This window comes from Cajanus cajan, chromosome 5, assembly GCF_000230855.2.
Source record: "Cajanus cajan strain Asha chromosome 5, NIPB_CcT2T_4, whole genome shotgun sequence".
Lineage (NCBI taxonomy): Eukaryota > Viridiplantae > Streptophyta > Magnoliopsida > Fabales > Fabaceae > Cajanus > Cajanus cajan.
This window is the reverse complement of record NC_138521.1, coordinates 62,546,656-62,570,600: the sequence shown is the minus strand read 5'-3', so window position 1 is coordinate 62,570,600 and position 23,945 is coordinate 62,546,656. Positions and strand designations below refer to the sequence as shown.

The 23,945-nt window shown below is 32.8% G+C and overlaps 3 protein-coding genes across 3 annotated transcripts; 2 read left to right on the top strand and 1 right to left on the bottom strand.

Annotated features, from left to right (window-relative positions):
• The first annotated feature begins 2,280 nt into the window (after window positions 1–2,280).
• Window positions 2,281–4,736, top strand: LOC109807477 (Nucleoside transporter family protein). Its single transcript, XM_020370006.3, has 2 exons — window positions 2,281–3,136; window positions 3,776–4,736. The coding sequence occupies exons 1-2, from the start codon at window positions 2,638–2,640 to the stop codon at window positions 4,471–4,473; spliced, it is 1,197 nt and encodes a 398-aa protein (XP_020225595.1). The 5' UTR covers window positions 2,281–2,637; the 3' UTR covers window positions 4,474–4,736.
• Window positions 4,737–5,948: 1,212 nt separating this feature from the next.
• On the bottom strand, window positions 5,949–7,671 carry LOC109808795 (Tetratricopeptide repeat (TPR)-like superfamily protein). Its single transcript, XM_020371936.3, has 3 exons — window positions 7,117–7,671; window positions 6,858–7,030; window positions 5,949–6,505 (listed from the first exon to the last, which is right to left on the bottom strand). The coding sequence occupies exons 1-3, from the start codon at window positions 7,570–7,572 to the stop codon at window positions 6,352–6,354; spliced, it is 783 nt and encodes a 260-aa protein (XP_020227525.1). The 5' UTR covers window positions 7,573–7,671; the 3' UTR covers window positions 5,949–6,351.
• Window positions 7,672–13,826: 6,155 nt separating this feature from the next.
• On the top strand, window positions 13,827–15,337 carry LOC114916436 (uncharacterized). Its single transcript, XM_029273118.2, has 2 exons — window positions 13,827–13,836; window positions 14,820–15,337. The coding sequence occupies exons 1-2, from the start codon at window positions 13,827–13,829 to the stop codon at window positions 15,335–15,337; spliced, it is 528 nt and encodes a 175-aa protein (XP_029128951.2).
• The last annotated feature ends 8,608 nt before the right edge of the window (window positions 15,338–23,945 follow it).

Sequence of the window (23,945 nt, the reverse complement as noted above, 5' to 3'; positions counted from 1 at the left end):
GTTGAGTTAGGCTTAATCCACTATTCTAACATGCTATCAAAGCCATTTAGATTCACTTTAAAAATGGGCCACCTACCATTGATGCATGTCTCATAGGCATGAGGGGGTGTATTGGGAAAAACCCAAGTCCCACCAATCCTAGATCATTAAAAAGGGTCACCCACTATTTATCCACGTACCAAGCCTGATAGTGCTGGACGTTTGTAGGGTTGAGTTAGGCTTAATCCACTATTCTAACATATAAGTCACTTTCATATGGATCTAATCCCAATTCTGCGTTGGTAGACTACAGTTTCCGTGCAGAGAATTGTTAGGTTACGATAGTACTTATGGTTGAGAGGAGTGCTACACCGTTTACTTGTGGTATTCAAATGCTCTAGTTAAAGTCATATTTGGACCCCCAAAAAAGAGTCATATATTGTGTTAAATAGATACTATAAGGGTCATAACTTGTACTTTGAGCGGAGGAGACATTATTTTTTGTAGCATCGCACTCCCTCCCGATTATTTAAAAAAAAAAAACAAATGACTAATTTATTAAGAATGGTGAAAATAGTTTATTTAATTAATTTTAATCGATAATATTATAAATTTTAATTTTATTTTAAAATACTTATAGAATTAAATGATTGTAGTTATAGTTACATTCAACAATATTATTTTTAATTCAAGAGATAATTTTTCGATAATTTTTCTTATGAGGATAACTTATATTGTTTATGATAATTTTTCTAAAAATAAAATTAAATTAAATTAACTTAATATTTACTTATATTATTAATGATAATTTTTCTAAAAATATAAAATAAAATTAACTTAATATTTTTTTAGTGATCATGCTATTAATATAAAATATTCACCGATTTTATTGATAATTAATTTCCATTAAGAAACTTGAGACACATAGTAAGAATTTAAATTCAATTTTGTTCATATCAACCGGTTAGTTAACTGATAATAAGTCTATTGATTATATTTAAGAAAAAACACTGTATACATTTATGTCACATATATAAAAGTCCGAAGGAGAAATTAGTAATTACCTAGGCATAAGAGATTGGTTGTCATGCTTTCGTTATAAGAAATATTGTGGAAAGTGTTTAACTTAGGCTAAGCACATAATTTGAAAGCAGACCCAGTCACAAGATTTTTAGGTTGATGACGCAATTATGACTGAAATTTCAGCATCTAACTTGAAACCAAGTTATGACCCTAATTGGGTGAATGATGGGTCATTGACTCATTGGGCTGATTCTGGCTACAGGTGAAAACTCGCATCATTGTCTATGCGACATTATTTTTAAGGAATAAATAAGACCAAGTAATGATTGCTCTCTTATTTTTATTTGATTTTAAATTATATTGGGAAAAAAACTAAAGTCAAAACAATGGAACCAAAACAAATAGTTAAACTTGACTCATGTTAAATAATGCAAAATGGAGGGCACAATGCTACTGCTTTTATAGTTGATAAATTCTGTCCATCCAGTTTGTATTACACATCGTTAGGTTTAAGTCTCTTAGCAATCACCATCAATGGGTACTCCTTTGTCTCCTCCACTGACTAGATCAAATAAAGAAAAGCTCCACATACTATCTATCACACATAATGCAATTAACCAAAAAAAAAAAATGATGTTCATTACTATTTGGCGATTTAGGTTACATCACACTTGATGTTAAACTTTTTTTTGCAATGTTGAATTTATTTAGATACGAGTTTAAAAGAATTTTTGAAAACCTCTTTATTAAAAAAATTCTTTATTTTTAATAACTTCAAAACTTGTATTCAATCAGACTAACAGTACTTTAAGGGTGATTGGTGAGCACTGAGCAGCATGGACCTCAACAAGCTAGCACCATGTGAAAAAAGGATAAAAGCCTGGAATAACGGCTAAGTGCCATGTCAAGCTGAGGGTGATTAACCTGAACTGTATAAATTCTCTGAAACAGTATCAAATTCTTCTGAGGTAAACTAACAATTAACCAAGTGACACGCCTCAAGGGACCCTTTTCTTTTGTGAAATGTCATCCTTGACAAGCCCCCTCTCCATGACTCCATTGACTACTCTCACTATGAGTGAACACAATCGTTGGTTGGTGGCATATTATTATTGATTTATTTCATTACTTTTAACTTGTTCTGAACATCTTTTGCAACTTGTGGATAACTCGGGTTCAAGCAAAGCAAGACAAGGCTTATACTAAAAGGGTCATTATCATGATGAATTTCAAGCATCCAATTTATGTTAACTGAGGGTCAAGTACTAGAGATTGCAACGACAACTTTCCCATGTGTGACCGTATGACCAAAAGGTATATCTAATATCACCCATTCGTTGGTGTCCCCACAGAGCACAAATTTTCTTATTCATACATTAAGCATATCGATTCCATGTCCAACTCCATCAATCAAATGCGTGCGTGTGTGTATATATACGTATGAATGCAAGCAAAGCTGTCAACTAGTCCCAAACTAGCTCTAGCATAAGTAGAACTACTTCACTAATCACTACCTGTATCAACCACCAAAGTTTTTCCACTTATATTCCTCCCTCTCACTCTTTTCAAACATCGTAGTTTACCATTTGAGTTGGTATCAATCACGAATGTTCACAAGGTGAGAAAAGGAAAAAGATGGAAGCTGTCAAGTTGGTGTCTAGTGATCCAAGTGAGAGACCAGACACATATAGAGTTGCTTACATAATTCACTTCTTGCTTGGTGCTGGCAACTTGCTTCCTTGGAATGCCTTGATCACTGCAGTTGATTACTTTGCCTACCTCTACCCAACCAAACACATAGAAAAGGTGTTCTCTGTGGCTTACATGATTTCATCTGTGATGGTGCTTCTTGGGATGATCAGTTGGGGAGGTTGGAGCAAAACAACATTGAGGTTGAGAATGAACTTGGGGTTCTCCATGTTTGTTATGTCTCTTATGGTAGCCCCAGTCATCGACTGGACCTCGAGCAGCACCAAGCTGAATGAGAGGCCTAGTGGCGCCTACGGCTTGACAGTTGCAGCGGTGGTGATATGTGGTTTAGCAGATGGCTTGGTGGGTGGAAGCTTGATAGGATCAGCTGGAAAGCTCCCAAAACAGTATATGCAAGCAGTTTTTGCTGGAACTGCTTCTTCAGGTACCAAGGCAATTCATTCTGTTTCCTCCAAGTTCAGTTCACTTTCCCTTTGGCAGATTGTTTTTCTATATTTGACAATATTATAAGGAATATGAGAAGTAGCTATATTAGAAATAAAGAAGTGTTGATCAATACCAGGATGCGTACTTTTATTCTCTTAAGGATATGCAAGCTTTTAAAGGTTTGGAAGAAAATAAACTAATGTATATTCCTGGGTCTCGTTTTCTCAGTTTTTAACTGGGCACTGTATCTATGTGACAAGATCTTTTCTATTGTATTTAGCATATTCTTTCATCTATAATCTATAAAGTAATCCTATCCATCTAGTAATAGAACCATGCTATTACTCACACCAACTGCCTCTTAAATATTAAGTTCTACAGAGTTTAGAAACCGTGACTGACGTTGCTGCTTTTCTTGGTTAAATAAGTTGTACATGGTAAGAGTGATATTGGACGATGTATAGAGACAAAATGATGCCTTAGGTGGGTCACTGACTCACTGATCAGCCTCTAAAGCCTTTACTACAGTAAAATTAAATATCAGTTATCTAAATAGAGCAAATTCAGTTGTACCTTGGATAGTCAAAGTTTTTTCTTGTACAAATGATTATAATCTTTTTTTTTTTCTGGGTGGCAGGTATTATAATTTCGATCTTGAGGATAATAACCAAGGCATCACTCCCACAAACCCCCAAGGGACTCAAAATAAGTGCACACTTGTACTTCATGGTTGCCACCATTTTCCTCCTATGTTGTATTGTCTTTAGCAACTTGCAGCACAAGTTACCAGTGATGCAGCAGTATCATCAGAGGCTTCATCAGGAGAGCACCGTATGCACAGGGACAAAATTTTGGGCAGTGGCAGGAAAAATCAAGGGGGCAGCGTTTGGAATTTTCATAATCTACTTAGTGACGCTGTCTATTTTCCCGGGATTCATTGCTGAAGATCTGGAATCAAAGCTTCTAAGGGATTGGTACCCTATTTTACTGATCACAGTTTATAATTTAGCTGATCTAATGGGGAAGTCATTAACTGCCTTCTATGTTATGCAATCCATCAGAAAGGCTATTTGGACTGCCACTACCAGGCTACTATTCTATCCACTCTTTGTGGTTTGTCTTCATGGACCAAAGTGGATGAAATCAGAAATACCCATGGTGGTTCTAACATTTCTGCTAGGGTTTAGCAATGGGTATCTCACTAGTGTTCTTATGATTCTAACCCCCAAGTCAGTGCCCTTGTCAGAAGCAGAGTTATCGGCTATTGTGATGACGGGGTTTCTAGGGTTTGGCTTAGTTGGTGGCTCAGTCCTTGGCTGGTTCTGGATCTTATGAAGGCCTGCATCTGGTGTAATAAAATGAACAAAAGGCAATAGCATTCATTGTAAATCGTGAGGCAAGAAAACCGCAGTTACTTACCTTGCCACGACTAGGTTGTTTATTTATTTGTTCTCTGTTGTCGTAAGTGCCATATCTAAGGCCAAAGCATGAGAAACGTGGAGATTGTTAGAAAATTTGTAGGTTAGTCATGTACTGTAAGAATCCGTAAACTGAATGGAAGCTAAGATCTGCGCTAATAGAAGCGGTATTTGCAAAGACAGTTTCATCTTCGGAATTCGATCATTTGCAAGTTTTATGAATATCTCAAAACCATCTATATTTTAAAAGCTGAATGGCAAGGGTTGAATCTATCAATGCATTTTCACAAAACAAAACAGCAGAAGAAACAAGTGCACCATTGGCAATCATTATTTGCGTACATAAAACTCCACCGAATACACCTGTGGATCGATTTTGATTTGTTTTATGCCAGCTGTCTAAAAATCAAAATCTCTGACATGCCACCGATCTGCACGTGTGACTAATATAAGACTCCAAAACAGTGGAAGCAGCGTTATTGTTGGACATAATACAAGCATGCCAGAAGAGAAAGGTTTGACAAATCAATCTAATGAAAAAAGGAAAGGAGGATGTCCTTCATTGGGGAGATTTATGAACCTTCTCAAACCCACAGTGGCAAGGGTTGGATCTGGCGCGCCAATTTCACAAAACACAAAACGAGCCAACGAATGCTCCATTAATAAACATTATAAGCAAACATAGATTCCAGCTAGGGGTGGAAATGGGATTTGATCAAAATTAAGAGATGACTTGGGGTTATCAAATTTAAGAGATTTAAAAAATCTATGTCGATTAGTATTAATCAATTTAAATATAGCTTGATTCAAATTGGATCAACCGTATCATATTGGTGTCTATAAATAACATAATTAAAAAATGATAAAATATAAGAAAAAAAATGCGGGAAAAAAGAAATCACAATAGAATTTTAAAAAGTTGATTAATAATCTTAAAGGCTAAATTTTAAAGTTAAAAGTGCATTTGGAAATGCTTTAGATTATTTCAATAATTAACTGAGTTAATTATTGTTATAATCAATTATAATCAAAATAAAAATTTATTTGAGTATATTTGTTAGAATTTAATTTTAAGATATTTAATTTTATTTAAACAAAAAATATATTTTTATGAAGCATATGTCAGCTTAAAAAGAAGAAAACAGTTAAAAAAAATCATAAACGATAAATTTTTAACTTCATAAAAACGTCATATTTTTTTCAAAATAAAAAACTATTTTGATCTCTCCTAGACACACTTGTTATAAAAACTATATAATTACACAACTCAAAAAAAAAAGATTCTTGGAGAATAGTTTAGGTACAAATTGGTTTGGATCAGGTTTGTGTAAACGTGATATCTGAACCTCAATCATCTAACGTGCAGTTTTAAAATTCAAAGTAAACATGATATGAACTAATTAAAATTTTCTCCTATTTATTCGGATTGATCAGTCTCGGATTTGACCAGCCCTTACCAGCTGGCCTAAAATCAAAATCTGCCACCCATTTGCTCAGGTGAATAATATAACTCCAAAATTCTGCTAGCTGCGCTGTTCTTGGACATAATACAAGCATTCCAAAAGACGAAATCAAAATGGTAAAAAAAAAAAAATATATATATATATATATATATAAAAGGAAAGGAGAATGTCCCCCGCATCTTTTTTATTCTCCTTTATCGCCACACGAATCTACATGGATGACGAGGACAAAAACCATTATTACAACAGTTGTCATCGGCCAAAAATATTACAAGGTTAAGGTAGTATAAACAAAGGTTAGCAAGTCATATACGAAGAAGCCAGACACCAGCTTAAGAAGCAGCAGCTAAAGGAGGAGGCGGTGGTGGAGCAGCTCCAGCTCCAAGTAAGAAACTGGGAGATTTTTCAGACGAATCTTCTTGCTCTACATCCTCATCATCTTCTTCAGCGTCCCAAAGAAAATGAGCGTAGGACGCCAGAACATAGCTACAAACACAAACCAGGCGTTTCGTCAATCCACAGAATTAGTTAACCGCTACCGTACTACCAAATTTACATTCTACTCTACCACTAACACAGATTCATTCTCATCTAGGATCATCGCACCCCCAACAAAACAATATACGATCGTCATTTTAACCTTTATTCAAGAACCCCTTTCAAACATAATGAATTTGGTTATCAAATTTGCTTCAGCTAGAATTAGAAACGATATTAACTTAAAGAATTCAACGCAAATAATAGTCAAACAAAAACTATATCCATTATGTACTTGATATCTGAAGCATATGAAGGGGAAGCAACTAAAAGATAATGTTTCTGTAAGCACTTTACTTACCAGTCATCCGGAGCAGCTTTAACCGCTTGATCAAAATAAGTCTCAGCACGCGAAGCATCTTTGTGACTCTCCCATATCAAATCCGCATACATGGATAGCACGTTCCCATCATTCGGACTCGCCAAAATCGCTCTCCCACAATACTCTTCTGCTTTCACATAGTCCCCACGAACCTGCCATCACCACCAAATAAAATAAATACATTAATCAATTTCTCATCCCTCAACAACAGAAACCGGTTAACCTTCACTTCACGTACCTCCTTCAAGTACCTCGCGTAGTTGCTCAGAAACAGAGGGTTCCCGGGATTCGCCTCGATCATCGTCCGGTAGTAAAAGTCCGTGCTATCATTTCCGTTTCCGTTCGAATCCCAAAACCCCGAACCGCCGCCGTCACCGCTGTCCCATCCTCCTCCGGCACCATCGCCGTCACCGGAGCCGACTTCGTCGGTCTCGGAGAAGGAAAACAGAGCGGAGCCGAAGGACGGCGTTTTGGAACGCGCGGAGAGGTCGGCGTCGGAGAGCGCACGCGTGAGCCTCGCCGGCGAAGCGTCGACCGGCGAGAGCGAAGTAGAAGAGGCGGAGAGCGTGAGAGAGCGCGTCCGCGGGATCCGGTGAAGGATTTCGGGTTCGAGAGGGGAGTCCTTGGCGTGAGGGATTCGCGAGTTGAGAATCGGCGTGGAGGAGCTTCGAAGAAGCATTGTCGTTGTTGTCATCGGAAACGGTGAAATGAAATGAAACGAAGCCCTAACGAAGAAGAAGAAGTAATAAGAGAAGAACAGAACACAACAGTCGCAGCTGACTCACGTGGTGAATCGTGTATTTTATAGAGATCCGCGGGAACTGATCTCGGCCGTTGATTCTTCATCGAGTGGCGCCCTTTGGTTCGGCCCCACGTGCGGGGATTTCACGTGATGTGGGTCCCGCTTCTGGGATATGAAACCGTTGGATCCGTTTTGGACGGTGGTGATGTGCGGAGAGATGGTGTGCGGGGTGTGGGGGGGAGTGGAGATTTTTTAAAGGGGACTGGTGAAGCTGGGAAACGCTGAGGTCGCGTTCGTCGGGGCCTCTGGCTTGGCCGCATCCCGCATGTCATGGGTCTTGGTTCAGCACCGCCGTTGAAGATTGTTGTGGGCCCCACCTTGATGCCACAGTGACACTGAGGGCATTCATGTCATTTCCTTCTTGATAATTATATTGTCGGCTCTTTCCTCTTCTCCAGATATTTTTATATTTTATTTCCTTTCACGGACAAGGCTCTAGTCTATTCATGTCATTTCATGTTAATTAATATTGACTATAAAACATAATAAAGTCAGAGAGATATTCCTATAAAAAAAATAATAATAAAAACTTAAATGAGTGGTATGTTCTTGCCTTATATAATCACATTTTTTTAACTGATTATTTTAGAAAAGGTTTGGCTTTATTTATGTGTGGTTTTCGAGAACGATAATAAATATTTTATATTTTAATTATTTTATATATTTTTAATTAATATATATTTATTATAAAGCAAATATAAAACAATAAAATAGAAGAAAAAAATTAAGATAAATTTATATATAAACATTTATAAAAAAATTATAAAATATTTTTAAATTTTTAAATTAATTATAGAAATTATCTCTAATTAATTTCTTTAAAATATGTTTTAAATTTTTATAAATTAATTTTAATTTGCGAAAGATTATTTTATTTTTTCTTGAAAGTGTTTATGTGCAAGTTTATTCAAACATATTCTTATTAAATTTTTTGAATTGTGAATAAAAACATTACACGACCATTAAAATGAAAAGAAAGGAGTATATAATAATAATAATAAATTGTGATATAAAATATTATATCTTTTAATTTATTACTATGTGAGCTTTGTATATATAGAAAATAAATAAATAAGGGCAACTTTAATTCTTAATTGTTTTATAGCAATATATAGCATGTTCTCATAGTTGTTTAATCTTACGGACCACTAATCGATGTAGAATTCATGAAGTAAATTGTTCATAAACAACTTGAATCGTGTAATTTTGAATTCTCTTTGATGATTTATTCGTGTGATGTGTTTAGAATCCGTGAGAATTAAAGAAGAGGATGCTCAATGCTGAGAGAGATGTGTCCAAAAACTTCTATTATCATGTGTAGATATGTACTTTAAAATTATGATTTATTTGATAAATAATTAAATTTGTAAGTAAAATACAGCCATTTGAAAAACCGAAAAAAAACACTCAGAAAAAAAAATCGGATAACAAAGACCAAGACAAAAAATATGGAAATGTTAACATAAAATATATGACATTCAAATAACATAAATTTGGATTTGAAAATTTCCAAAGATCAATTAATGCAAAACAAAAAAAAAAAAATCAAGAGGACAAATCGGTGAATTTCCACTGGATTAATGCCTACCTAACCCGAACTTGTCCACACAACTCATGTTAATTAATTTGTTTCCAAGAGGGATTATTGAGATGACTATAATGCTATTAAATGTTATTGTTTGTCATATGAAACTACTTCACATTTGTTACTCATTTCTCTTTTTAGGTGTGGTATGTTATTTTTAAGTGGTTAGTGTTGTATTAGTTTTACAACTTTGCATTTCTTTCGATTGTATTTCCTATTTTGCTTGTTGGGTTTAGCTGAAAAGAGTAAAAGGGATTTGGCTATGATTTGGCATGTTGTATTAATGTATTGTAATCGATCTGTGAGCTTAGAAATAGACATATCTTCTCAAATTATAAAGTTAATTTCTCATATCTTGTTGATAGGATTAATTAAGTTATGTCACGAAAATGATTCTAAGAGACATCTCAACCGACTCTTGTCTAGTTGTCTTTGTCTTAAAGTAAAGAATAAGAAAATAAGTTGATAGGAGAGGAGTTCAATCTTAAACTTTTATATAGAGGAAAACTTCATGTATGAGTTAGAATACCTTCTATAATTTTTTACAGTAAATTTTATTTTGCTTTTGTGTAAGAATCGGTATGCAATCTTCTGTATAATTTTAAAATGAAATCTTTAAATATATCTAGGCATTTTATCCCGTTTGAAAAATGAATTGCTAAGTAATATTTTATATTCAGTGCTTTGTGTTTGACAATATTATGCGGCCTTAAGAATTTTTACACAATCATTTATGTGATGTATCATGTATGCACACCTCCATAACCTTTGCTAAATACAATAATGTACAATTCGGTATCCAACCCAGGAGTGCTTATTTTACGTTATTTGACAGCTATTTTTGCATAAACAAGGAATGTAAAGAGATTGGGTTTGAATGGTTCTGTTGTTCAATTCAAGTAAAATTTAACGGGTTCAATTGAATTAAATTTATGTATTTTTTTTTAAAATTTAATCTAACCCAATTCAATTATTTGGTTAGATTAATCAGATTAATATAATTTTATTTATTTATTTTTATAAAAATTTAAATTTTTTAAAATAAATATAAATCATTTAATACATTATTATAAATATAATATTACCAACTTATTAAACAAACAATTATACAAATTTAATTTTAAAATAAATTTATTAATTTGTTATATTATTATCAATTAAAAAAACTCAACATTAATTAATACAAAATAAAATTTAAAATAAATATATTATATTATTACAATTTTACTAACTTAATAAAACATAAAATTCGTTATTAAGTAAGATTAATAATGAATATTGTTCCGAACAAATAATCACTCAAAATTTATTATTATTATTATATGATTGAATTGGGTCAGGTATCGAGTTGAAAATACAAAGTTCGATATCCACAGTGTTGAATTTTTGTTAGGTTAAATTAGATTTAACTTAAATATTGAAAAAATTCGAATTTACTATATTGATTTGAGTCAATTTGAATAAACAGCGTTAGAATTACATTACATGAAATTACTATAAAAAAAAAAAAAAAAAATCAATTATAGTTTCTACTCAAATATTATGACGTGATCTGAATTGCTAAACAACTATCACGAAGAAAATTTGGCCCTTTCTTTATTCACAAGAAAAATATCAATAGTTCAAAGGTAAAATAAATAAATAAACATTCACTGTGTTATTTATATGTTGAATGTTGATGTATATAATAGAAGGTCACATAGTAACATGAGTGAAATATTGATTATCTTTAGTTTTATTAGTCTAAATAATTGAAAAAAATGTTTTTTCTTTAGTTTTGGCTCATAATATCTGGGCGTTTAAAGAAAGATTTAGTGAACACAAGAACCACAAAGCCCTAATCGCACGAAGGATATTGAAGAGAAAAGATCTATTAATGGTGGTGTAGAAAGATTCCGTGCTATTGGCTATCAATCAAATTCAAGCACCAAAGGCACTCACTCATGTCCTGGTATTGGACAAAGCAATACAGATTTCTCCAGCGGAGTAATGAGAAGGAAGGAAAACATCAAACAGTACATATCATTTCATTAGTGAGCGTTTTGGCTTATTCAATGTTCAAGTTTTTGATTGATTAGTCGTCACTATGGGAGAATGAATGAGACATTCTTCTGTGTTGCCTAACCTCTATTATTAGGATAAAATTTATATGTAATATTATATCTACTTTTTATATTGTTTTCTAATTAAGATTCGAATTTTACCTTCACAATACAACTTCAATCCTAACAAAATTATACGTATCCAAGTTTTATCTTAATCATAATTATAAGTGAAAGTATAAGGACTCTAGCTAAAATATTGTACCGCCTTAGATAAATAACTTTACTTCTTTCATTTCTCTTCCTAAACAATTAAAACATAAGAGTATGCTTGGTAGAAAAAAAAAGTAAATATAGTAGAGAAAAATAAAAGAAAAAAAATTAAGAAATACAAAAAATAACGTGCTTCATAAAAAACATAAAAAGAAAGAAAATAAAAATAAAAACAAAATTTTATTAAAGTTTTTTTTTAAAATTATAAATAAATAGTTTTTAATTATTTAAAAATGTAAAAATTAATTATAATTATTTTATGATTTAATTAGTGATAAATAATTACTTTTAAATAATATTGAAATTTAATATGTTTACAATATACAATCAGTAAAGTTAAATAGTTAGTCAGTGATGTGAAGTACTTTTTTTGTATTTTTTATTTTTAAAATAATCATAACTAATTTATGGGTTAACTATTGCTAAATAATTTAAATTTCAAATATTAAAAAAAGATTAGTGTAAATTACTAGGTAAAAAAATATAAATTAAATCAATTTAATTTAATTTAAAAATGTTCAAAGAAGAATTTAAAAAATGATTGTGTTGCCTTGCACTTTGACATTTTGGGAATAATTTTTCTTTGATGCGACCATATAATCTGCAAGGATCGCATATCTTTCGCTAACCTTTTTCTTTGGTTTCAAGCATGAGTTATGCTACACAGTTCGAAATGATCTCCAAATTATGGTCCAAATTCTTAAAATATTAATATTTTTTAATAAATTTATTATAAAATAATTATTTAATTTAATATTTTATAATTTAAGTTATTATTTTATAGAGGATTTTGGCATTTACGTTCCGAGACTAAATCATTTTCCTTCAAGCATTGAACCCAAGTACTTTGGGTTTTTGTAAACAATTATTAGATATGATTAGTAATAATGGATGATAAAAATAAGTTTTATACTGTATAATGTTAATATAAAGTTATATATTTACTAGTATGCTAATTCACGCGATTCAACTAGGGACATATTGATCTAATATTTTGATTAAGTCAATCATCGATTACATTCTAATAACACTGCTTCTAGGACACCTCTCAAGAAAGTTCACTCTCTACTAGGCATGGCAATCTAACCCGTCCCCGTGGGTACCCGCCCGAACCCGTCCCGATTTGGACGGGGAAAACTCGTGTTTATCGGGTTCAGGTTCGGGTTCGGGTTTTCCCCGATTGATAAAATCGGGGGCGGGGGCGAGGACGGGGATGTTAATACCCACCCCGCCCCCGCACCCATACCCGCCCCCGCCCCCGCCCCGCTTAATAATATAATTAAAAAAAAAATTATATATATATAAACTAAAATTAAAAATATTTATATGTAAAAATTTATATTATTTTTCTTTTCTTTTATTTTTTTTAAAATTATTCATATTTATTTAAAAGAAAAATAGAAGAAAAAAAAAAGAAAAAAAATAGGAGCGGGGGCGGGGGACGGGGCGGGGAAAACCCGAACCTCGCCGGGGACGGGGATGGGGACCTAGATTTTACCCCCAGCGGGTATCGAGAGCGGGGGCGGGGGCGGTTTAAATTTGCGGGGGCGGGGGCGGGGAACGTAAAACCTGCCCCCGCCCCGCCCCGTTGCCATGCCTACTCTCTACTCTAGCAATAATTTATTGCTATGTTGATCAATTTGACAGACAAAGTGGGAAAACGTCCTTTGTTAAGTATTCTTGTATGTTCATGGCCGAAAGGAATCATTGTTGGAACTTTGATCCCCCACTTTATGAACAACTTATGTAACTCGTGGTAAGTTACTTTGACGAATGTTATTATTGGTAGATTTTGTGTCCCTTTCAAGACTCCATTAATGACTTCTACAAGATTTGTATTATTAGTGTTCTCACAGTCTTAGTTGGGAATCTATTTAATGTTATCTTTTGCACACTGACCAACATATGACACGATACACACAAAAATCAATATCAGAACTGTATATTGTTAGAAAATATTAAATAATATTATAATGTGACCATGTGAGTTAAGAGTTTAAACATGATTTAATAAAATAAAAGGATTTATTAGCAAAATATGGGAAGTTATTATTTTCAAATTCTATAACCGTCGATAACTAACTTGATGGAAGTTAGTTGAATAAGAGAAAATATTTGGGTTCTATCTCTGCCATATGAAACAACTCTCATTTTTATCATCAAATAAAGTGAAGTGAGAATATGAAGCATGGAAAGAGATAGATTGGGAAAACGTGATTGAAGAACTTATTCTTATTACTGTTGTCATGGATCAAGGTAAGTCTCTCTTATTATTATAAACGTATGTGAGAATCATAAATTCTAAGATCCTTATGGTATGCAGTAGTTTTCTTAAATTATGAATGATATATGAAGGCTACAACTTACATGTGGTATCAAAGCTTTAGGTTGTTGAATTTATGATTCTCCATGAATAATGTTTTCCCAATTTTTTATGAATCCTAATTCTAATTGAAAATGGATCAAGAACCATATTTTTCGTTGTGCATATTGAGAATGCTTTCAATTTGAAATATCCCTTAAAATCGATCCTGTTACGACAACCACCATATTATGAATTGAAATGGAATTTTTGAATCGTTTTCTTCATTGTGAATTTCAATTTCAATTGGAAATTAATTGGAATCATGCTATTATGTTTTCGTTGTGCTTCTCGGAATTGTTTTCAATTTGGAGTGGTTTGAAATGAAATTAAATATCTTCCTGTACATGAAATTGAATTTGACATGTAATTGGTTATTCCACGCCCGTGTGCATTTTGCTCATAATTGTATTTATTTTTGGGATTAAATGTATGATAGATTTGTAATCACCAAAGTGATCAAATCTTTATGTTTTATTTAATTCCAAATTAATGATAATTTTATTTCAATTACCCATAACATGGATGCTAAATTATAAATTATTGATTTATGGGTTGATTGAAGTTTATTATTATAAGACATTTATGGATCACCCAAAGGTTGATTAATTGTTCTTATAATTAATGGATATGACTGTTGGTAGTGAGTATGCATGATTAGTTTTATTTATTTATCCAAAGATAATAAGTATTTCTAATTAGTGCATATGTCTTGCCAAATAATGTTAATATTATTAGCATCATTATGTTTTGTGTATTAATGTATCACCCAAAGGAGAACATTAGTATGCATAGAATGCTTGTTTGTTGTTTGAATTTGTATTGTATGTTTAATTTATGACTCGAAGTAATAATGTTAAGCATGTGTTAATTGCAGTATCTGTTCCTGTATCTTTGCATTCTCATGCTATGTCTGTTCCGGTCTTTAATGGGTTGAATTTCTCTGATTGGAGCGAACAAGTCCAATTTCACTTAGGTGTGTTGGATCTTGATTTAGCTATTCAAGTTGAAAAACCTGCTGCTATTACTGATGATAGTAGCAATGAAGAGAAAGCCCATTATAAGGCTTGGGAAAAATCAAACAGACTTAGCCTGATGTTTATGCGAATGAGCATAGCAAATAACATTAAGTCTGCTCTTCCCAAAACTGAAAGTGCAAAAGAGTTTATGAAATTTGTGGAAGAGCGCTCCCAAACTACTGATAAGTCTCTTGCTGGGACATTAATGAGTACCTTAACCACCATGAAGTTTGATGGTTCTCGTACTATGCATGAACATGTCATTGAGATGACAAATATTGCAGAAAGACTTAAGTCTCTTGGAATGGCAGTAGATGAAAATTTCCTTGTGCAGTTTATTTTGAACTCATTACCGTCTGAGTATGGTCCTTTCTAAATGAACTATAATACCATGAAAGACAAATGGAATGTGCATGAATTGCACAGTATGTTAGTTCAAGAGGAAACCAGACTTAAGAATCAAGGAAATCACTCCATTCATTATGTGAATAATCAGGGAGCTGGAAAGAAAGTTAATAAGAAACATGGAAAGGGAAAGGGACCATTAAAGATTGCTGAGTCCTCTACTAATATCCAAAAAAAAACTAACAAATGTCATTTCTGTGGGAAGTCTGGTCATTTCCAGAAGGATTGCCCAAAACGTAAAGCTTGGTTCGAAAAGAAAGGTGAGCATAATGCTTATGTATGTTTCGAATCTAATTTAACTGAAGTTCCCCATAATACTTGGTGGATTGATTCTGGATGTACAACTCATGTTTCTAATATGATGCAGGGATTCCTTACAACCCGAACCATAAGCCCAAATGAAAAGTTTGTCTTCATGGGGAATAGAGTGAAAGTTTCAGTGGAAGCTGTCGGGACTTATCATTTAATCCTTGACACTGGATTTCATTTAGACTTGTTTGATACTTTTTATGTACCTAGTATTTTTAGGAATTTAGTTTCCTTGTCTAAACTTGATGTTGCTAGATACTCTTTTAGGTTTAGAAATAATTATTTCAGTTTATATAAGCGTACTTGTATTATTGGATCTGGTACACTTTGTGATGGTTTATATAAATTGAATCTTGATAATTTATATGCTGAAACTCTTATGACCTTGCATCATAATGTTGGCACTAAACGTAGTTTAGTGAATGAACGTTCTGCTTACTTATGGCATAAGCGTTTGGGACACATTTCCAAAGAAAGGATACAAAGATTAGTAAAGAATGAAATTCTTTCAAATTTAGATTTTACTGATCTAAATGTATGTGTGGATTGTATTAAAGGTAAACAAACAAAACACACAAAGAAAGGAGCCACAAGAAGCACTCAGCTTCTTGAAATTATACACACTGATATATGTGGACCTTTTGATGTTAATTCTTTCAATAAAGAAAAGTACTTTATCACTTTTATTGATGACTTTTCACGTTATGGGTATGTCTATTTACTGCATGAGAAATCTCAAGCAGTGAATGCCTTGGAAATTTATATAAATGAAGTGGAAAGGCAATTAGACAGAAAGGTGAAAATTGTCAGGTCAGATAGAGGTGGTGAGTATTTTGGAAGATATGATGAGAGTGGACAACATCCTGGTCCATTTGCTAAGTTTCTTGAAAAACGTGATATTTGTGCTCAATACGGAATGTCAGGTACACCACAACAAAATGGTGTTTCAGAAAGGCGTAATCGAACCTTAATGGATATGGTTAGGAGCATGTTAAGTAATTCATCTTTACCTGTATCATTGTGGATGTATGCTTTAAAAACTGTCATGTATTTGTTAAACAGGATTCCTAGTAAGGCAGTTCAAAAGACACCTTTTGAGTTGTGGACAGGTAGGAAACCTAGTTTAAGACACTTACATGTTTAGGGTTGTCAGGCATAAATTAGAATATACAATCCGCAAGAAAAGAAACTGGATGCAAGAAAAATCAGTGGATATTTCATTGGTTATCCAGCAAAATCAAAAGGGTATATGTTTTACTATCCTACCCATAGTACAAGAATTGTTGAAACTGGAAATGCCAGGTTCATTGAAAATGGTGAAACCAGTGGGAGTGAAACTTCACAAAATGTGGAGATTAAGGAAGTTAGAGTGCAAATTCCTTTAACTAGTACTTCTACTTCAAGAATTTTTGTTCCCCATGTTGTTGAACCAAACAACAATCAAGAAGAATAACAAATTAATGATCTTGTGGTTAACAATGAACCTGTAGTAGAACAACCACAAGAAATAGTATTAAGAAGATCTCAAAGGGAAAAAAGATCTGCTATTTCAAATGACTATGTGGTTTATCTACAAGAGTCAAAAAATGACTTAAGCATTGATAATGATCCAGTTTCATTTTCAAAAGCTATTAATGGTGATAATTCTGAAAAATGGTTAGATGCTATGAATGATGAGCTTAAATCAATGGCACAAAATGATGTATGAGACCTTGTGGAATTGCCTGAAGGGTGCAAGAGAGTTGGGTGTAAATGGGTCTTTAAGACTAAGCGTGACTCTCATGGCAATATCGAACGACACAAGGCTCGACTTGTTGCCAAAGGTTTTACTCAAAAGAATGACATTGATTATAAGGAAACCTTTTCTCCGGTTTCTAAGAAAGATTCTTTCAGAATTATCATGGCATTAGTAGCTCATTATGATCTTGAGTTACATCAAATGGATGTTAAAACTGCCTTTTTGAATGGGAATTTAGAAGAGAATGTTTATATGGACCAACCAGTGGGGTTCATTGAAGAAGGAAAGGAACACATGGTGTGTAAACTTAAGAAATCAATATATGGACTTAAACAAGCTTTCTGACAATGGTATATTAAGTTTAATGATACTATTATGTCCTTTGGATTTAAGGAAAACACTGTTGATCGGTGTATATATATGAAGGTCAGTGGGAGCAAGTTTATATTTCTAATTCTGTATGTTGATGACATCTTGCTTGCAACTAATGATCTTGGTCTATTAAGTGAGACTAAGAAGTTTCTCTCTAACAACTTTGAAATGAAAGATATGGGTGAGGCAGGCTATGTGATAGGAATAGAAATATTCCGTGATAGATCACAAGGACTGTTAGGCTTGTCTCAAAAAGCCTATATTAATAAAGTTTTAGAGAGATTCAGAATGGATACATGTTCAGCATCTGCTGTTCTAATACAGAAAGGAGACAAATTTAGTCTTATGCAATGTCCAAAGAATGATTTGGAACGAAAACAGATGGAAAATATCCCTTATGCATCTATTGTTGGGAGTTTAATGTATGCTCAAACATGTACAAGGCCAGATATTAGCTTTGCAATCAGTATGCTTGGTAGATACCAAAGTAATCCGGGATTGGATCATTGGAAAGCTGCAAAGAAAGTCTTAAGATACTTGCAAGGGACAAAGGATCACATGCTTACTTATAAGAAATCTGATCATCTTGAGGTGATTGGATATACAGATTCAGATTTTGCCGGTTGTATAGATACAAGAAAGTCTACATTTGGTTATGTGTATCTTTTAGCCGAAGGAGCAATTTCATGGAAGAGTGCGAAGCAGTCAGTCATTGCTGCATCTACTATGGAGGCTGAATTTGTGGCATGCTTTGAGGCCACAGTTCAGGCTAATTAGTTGCGGAATTTTATTTCGGGACTTGGAGTAGTTAACAGTATTTCCAGGCCGCTGAAAATTTATTGTGATAATTCCGCAACTGTTTTCTTTTCTAAAAACGACAAGTATTCCAAAGGTGCTAAGCATATGGAATTGAAATACTCTGCCGTTAAAGAAGAAGTTCAGAAACAAAGAGTGTCAATAGAACATATTAGCACTAATCTTATGATTGCTGACCCTTTAACAAAAGGGTTACCGCCCAAAGTATTTACTGGCCATGTAGAGAATATGGGCATTATGTCTACTAGTGAATGTTGAATGTTAATGTTGTTATTAATGCCTATTTGACACTCTGAGCTCGTTTAATATACAAGTTTCTGAAATTTGTGTTTTCTACTTTATGTATATGCATGCAAATTATGATGTGGAAAACATATTATGTGTTTATTAATGAAATAGTGACTTTATGTTTGAACCCATTATGAACTTCTCATTTTACGGTCATATTAAGGAGAAGGATAATATAGTGGTACATGGAAGGAAATGTGTTGATTGAATGACATGTAACCGCTATGACTCTTATTATTTCTGTATCTTTAATTATGATTAATGATGGAGCCAATTTATTTAAGGTCTTTAATGCGCATTATGATTTATGTAATTATTAAATCATGAAGTGTTATGACATCACATGAGTCAAGTGGGAGAATGTTAGAAAATATTAAATAATATTATAATGTGACTCATGTGGGTTAAGAGTTTAAACATGATTTAATAAAATAAAAGGACTTATTGGCAAAATATGGGAAGTTATTATTTTCAAATTCTATAACCGCCGATAACTAACTTGATGGAAGTTAGTTGAATAAGAGAAAATATTTGGGTTCTATCTCTACCATATGAAACAACTCTCATTTTTACCATCAAATAAAGTGAAGTGAGAATATGAAGCATGGAAAGAGATAGATTGGGAAAACGTGATTGAAGAACTTATTCTTATTACTGTTGTCATGGATCAAGGTAAGTCTCTCTTATTATTATAAACGTATGTGAGAATCATAAATTCTAAGATCCTTATGGTATGCAGTAGTTTTCTTAAATTATGAATGATATATGAAGTCTACAACTTACATATATAGCACCAGAGTTGCAGGACCTAAGAGATGCACGTAGTTTATGCATGGCGACAAAATACGCCTTCACAATCTACATCTCCTGTTGACAATGTTATGCGAAATGAATATAAGGAACCACCTTGCCATTCATTTAATTCACTTCACCACAACAACACCAAGAAAGTTTTGAGAATCACTAACATTCATTTATATACAATTTTAAAGATTTCATGACAAAATTTGTTCAAACCTAGCATTATTCCAACGTATCATTGCCAAGAAGCTAATAGTTCTTCAGCACCTAACTTTGGTATTACACAAAATTTCAATATTGTTCAATTAAATTTTTTATTTAAATGAGGATGTGCAGCAACATGAAGCAATTGTTGAGTCACGACACTAGCAAACATGACAATGTTGATGCCAACAATAAAACCCTTCATGTAATCAAAGACCTTTACAACCATGTGGAACTAGACACTAGGCATGGCAACGGGGTGGGGCTGGGGCGGGGGCGGGTTTTACGTTCCCCGCCCCCGTCCCTGCAAATTTAAACCGCCACCGCCCCCACTTCCGATACTCGCCGGGGGTAAAATTTGGGTCCCCATCCCCGTCCTCGGCGAGGTTCGGGTTTTCCCGCCCCGTCCCCGTCCCCGCCCCCGCTCTCCGCTCTTATTTTTTTTCTTCTTTTTTTTCTTTTTTATTTTAAATAAATATGAACAATTTTAAAAAAATAAAAGAAAAGTAAAATAATATAAATTTTTACATATAAATATTTTTAATTTTGGTTTATATATATATATAAATAATTTTTTAATTATATTATTAAGCGGGACGGGGGCGGGGTGGGTATTAACATCCCCCCCACCCCCGCCCCCGATTTTATCAATCGGGGAAAACTTGAAACCGAAACTGAACCCGATAAACACGGGTTTTCCCTGTCCAAATCAGGGCGGGTTTGGGCGGGTACCCACGGGGACGGGTTAGATTGTCATGCCTACTAGACACTACTATACAGAATAATTAACCTTACCTTTATTATTGTATTTTTTAATTAATAAAAGTTACTATTTTAATTATTGTATTTATACATTCTAATTTTATTCAAAGTAATAATTTATCATTAATTAACTGATAAAAGTTATAATAAATATTATTTCTTCATAAAAATTATAATTAATAATAAATTAGGTTATTGTAATGACGTAATAGGTCATTACATTTAATATGGTATAATTACTACTTGACAAAAAACTACCAAACAACATTCAACTATCCTAGTATGTATGCATATACAGGACAGGATACAAAATTAATTGAAATCATAAATCTCCTTATGGGGTTATGTACATACCTTGTACACATATATAATCTACATGAACTACATAATTGTACATAGAATAATCTTATTCATCAGTCAAACGTTTGTACAACATTTTTCTATACCAACATAACAAATACAAAATGGGGCACTAGGAGCGTGACCATCCACCCCTATCAAAGTCATTATGCTAATCTTGTCATGCTTCTACATAAAGTATGATTATTGTAGTTCCAACCACAAGGAAAAGAAAGGGCAATTAAGCTTGTGAAAAATTAACATACATTCACAACAACAGATTGCAACAATACAATATAAACAACTAAATCAACATTTAATGTAACTCAAACTTCTCAACTTTCAGCTCGTTAATAACATCATCATACGAACATATCGACAACTTACAACACAAATAACTTTAAAACTTCAACATATAATTATACATAAATTTCTCAACATAAATCAATAATAAGTAATTAATGCATTGTCACATATATCAACTAAGGAGATATCATATAATAAAGGTGAGCAGTTTAAGTGGTTATATCCTATCAAACCATAGTGTCTGATTTATTATGACCAGATCAAGTATAAACAGTGTTAAACCTATTGAAGTGTCAAGTATACAACTTAATTTGATTTCTTAGGTTTCACCACTAAACTATGAAGTATAATATTTCTGTTAAGGTAGAACAACTTGGGTATGAGTCTATCATAACATTAACTTACATCACTAAGTCTCCTATGAAATTAACCTAGTGAATACCATTCAAATACTACGTCATTCTAATACTTAACCAAGGACCAAGCCCCCGACCTTATACCATACTCAATTGGTCACTTCAACTACAATATCGATCAACCACAACTCCATATTGTTCCACATAAATTCTAGAAGGGACAACTTTAAACAACATAACTCTCATCTAATCTTTATGTATTTCAACTAAGACATATATCTTCACCACATGTCTAACAACTCAATTACATATTCAATTATAGCATTATCCCAACTTACAACTTAATCTTCTATCAGCTTACATCTTAACAACACAAACATCACCATGCATTATATCAACTGAATGCATAATGAGTTATAATCATACAACATTCATCATATAATTTCATCATTATTCTTCATCTATTAATCAACTTAAAACATCACATTTTATCAAACAACTCACGCTTGGTGCTATTCCCTAGGAGCTCGACGCTATCGAGATAAGGGACTTGTTGTCTCGCCCACGCCAATACCATTCAACCTACACCTAGTGTGGGTGAGATCAAGGATCCCCTAGGATAGTCAGGCCTAGTATGACTACACCCATGCTCGACATCAATTTAGGTAGAGATGATTCTCTCACCTCACGTTCGATGTCATTCAATCCATGTCTGATAGAACCAAGGCATAAATTTTTCTCTCTCCTCATGCCCAACACCACCAATCCTATACCCAGTGTAATGAGATAGAGAGTCAATGATTTGTGTCACGTCCAACATTATGAAGGTGCGTCCAATATGATGACGAGTTTTGCACTTGGCAAAAACTTGTTTTGGCTCATTTCACATGAAATTCAACGAATACTAACATGCAATAGGTAACTCAACTTATATGAAACATATAGAACTCGAAATTAACTCCATAAGCAACATGCAACTAAAGATTTACAAGAATCATTAATTCATCTATAACCACCTCCAAGACCCAAAACTCAAGCAAACCATTTTCTCATGGAATTCTATTCAAAAATAGCCAACATTTGATGAGTATCAACAACAAACAATTATCACATTCCATCAATGATCAAACACAAAACTTCTCTTACCTTTAGTCACTCAAAAGAGAAGAGAAGAGGAAGAAGGACAAAAATTCCGCATAATTTTCAACTTGGTATTCCCTTTAACTAAAGACTAATGTGATTTTTATTTAGTTAGATTACACTTTTGATTTTTCTATAATTTTTGCTTGTAATTTTGATTTATCTATTTTTAATTAAGAAGTTTTGATCTCCAAAATTTTCAAATTATGTAAATTTGGTTGCCTCTATCAATTAATTGTTAATTGATTGTTACTTGACGATGACATAACATTAATGTTGACATGTTACTTTAGTAGTGATATGATGACTCAAATAAATTAATAAGGTGATACTTTAATAATGACATGGATTAAAACTCATATTCTTCACTATAATTTTCACCATTTAAATGACTAAATCACTTAATATTTTTTTGTTATAAAGTGAACACCATATAATATATAACAATACTGCTTGAGATAATTACTCTTTTTTTTTAACTTCTTATCTAATATTGTTTTTAAATCATTAAATAATAATTTTGTTTAATAAAAATAATAATTATTTATTTTTGCATAAATTAGTTATACAATTTACTATTTAATATATTATTGTACAACAAATATAAATATACAATCATTGTTATCTTTTATTTCCTTTTCAAGTATGTCTTTCTCTTTTCTTTATTACACCAATAACGTTACAACATATTTTCCTACACCAATAATATTATAGTTCTCATTCATTTACCAATTAGGGTGTCACTTTATCACTAAATTTAGATCGTTACATCATCATCAAAGTATTGCATTATCAAAATATGTCGATATTAATATTATATCATTATCGTCAATTAATCATAAATGTAAAGTTTGAGAGAATTGAAATTACGTAACTTAAAAATTCGAGAGACAAAAAATTTTGTAATTAAAAGTAATGATACTAAAATTACATAATAGAAATTACATGGAACAAATGTGCATTTTAGCCCTTATTTTTTTTATTTATATTTTTTTTAAGACACAGACTAAAGTGATTGTTAAGCTCTGGTTTGAAAAATTTATGACGTATTCCAGATTCAAAGCAGCATAATGTTTATCTTGCTAATGCTACACAAAGGTCAAATATTTTGTAAGGGTAGACTTAAGAGTATGATGACGGAGACATTT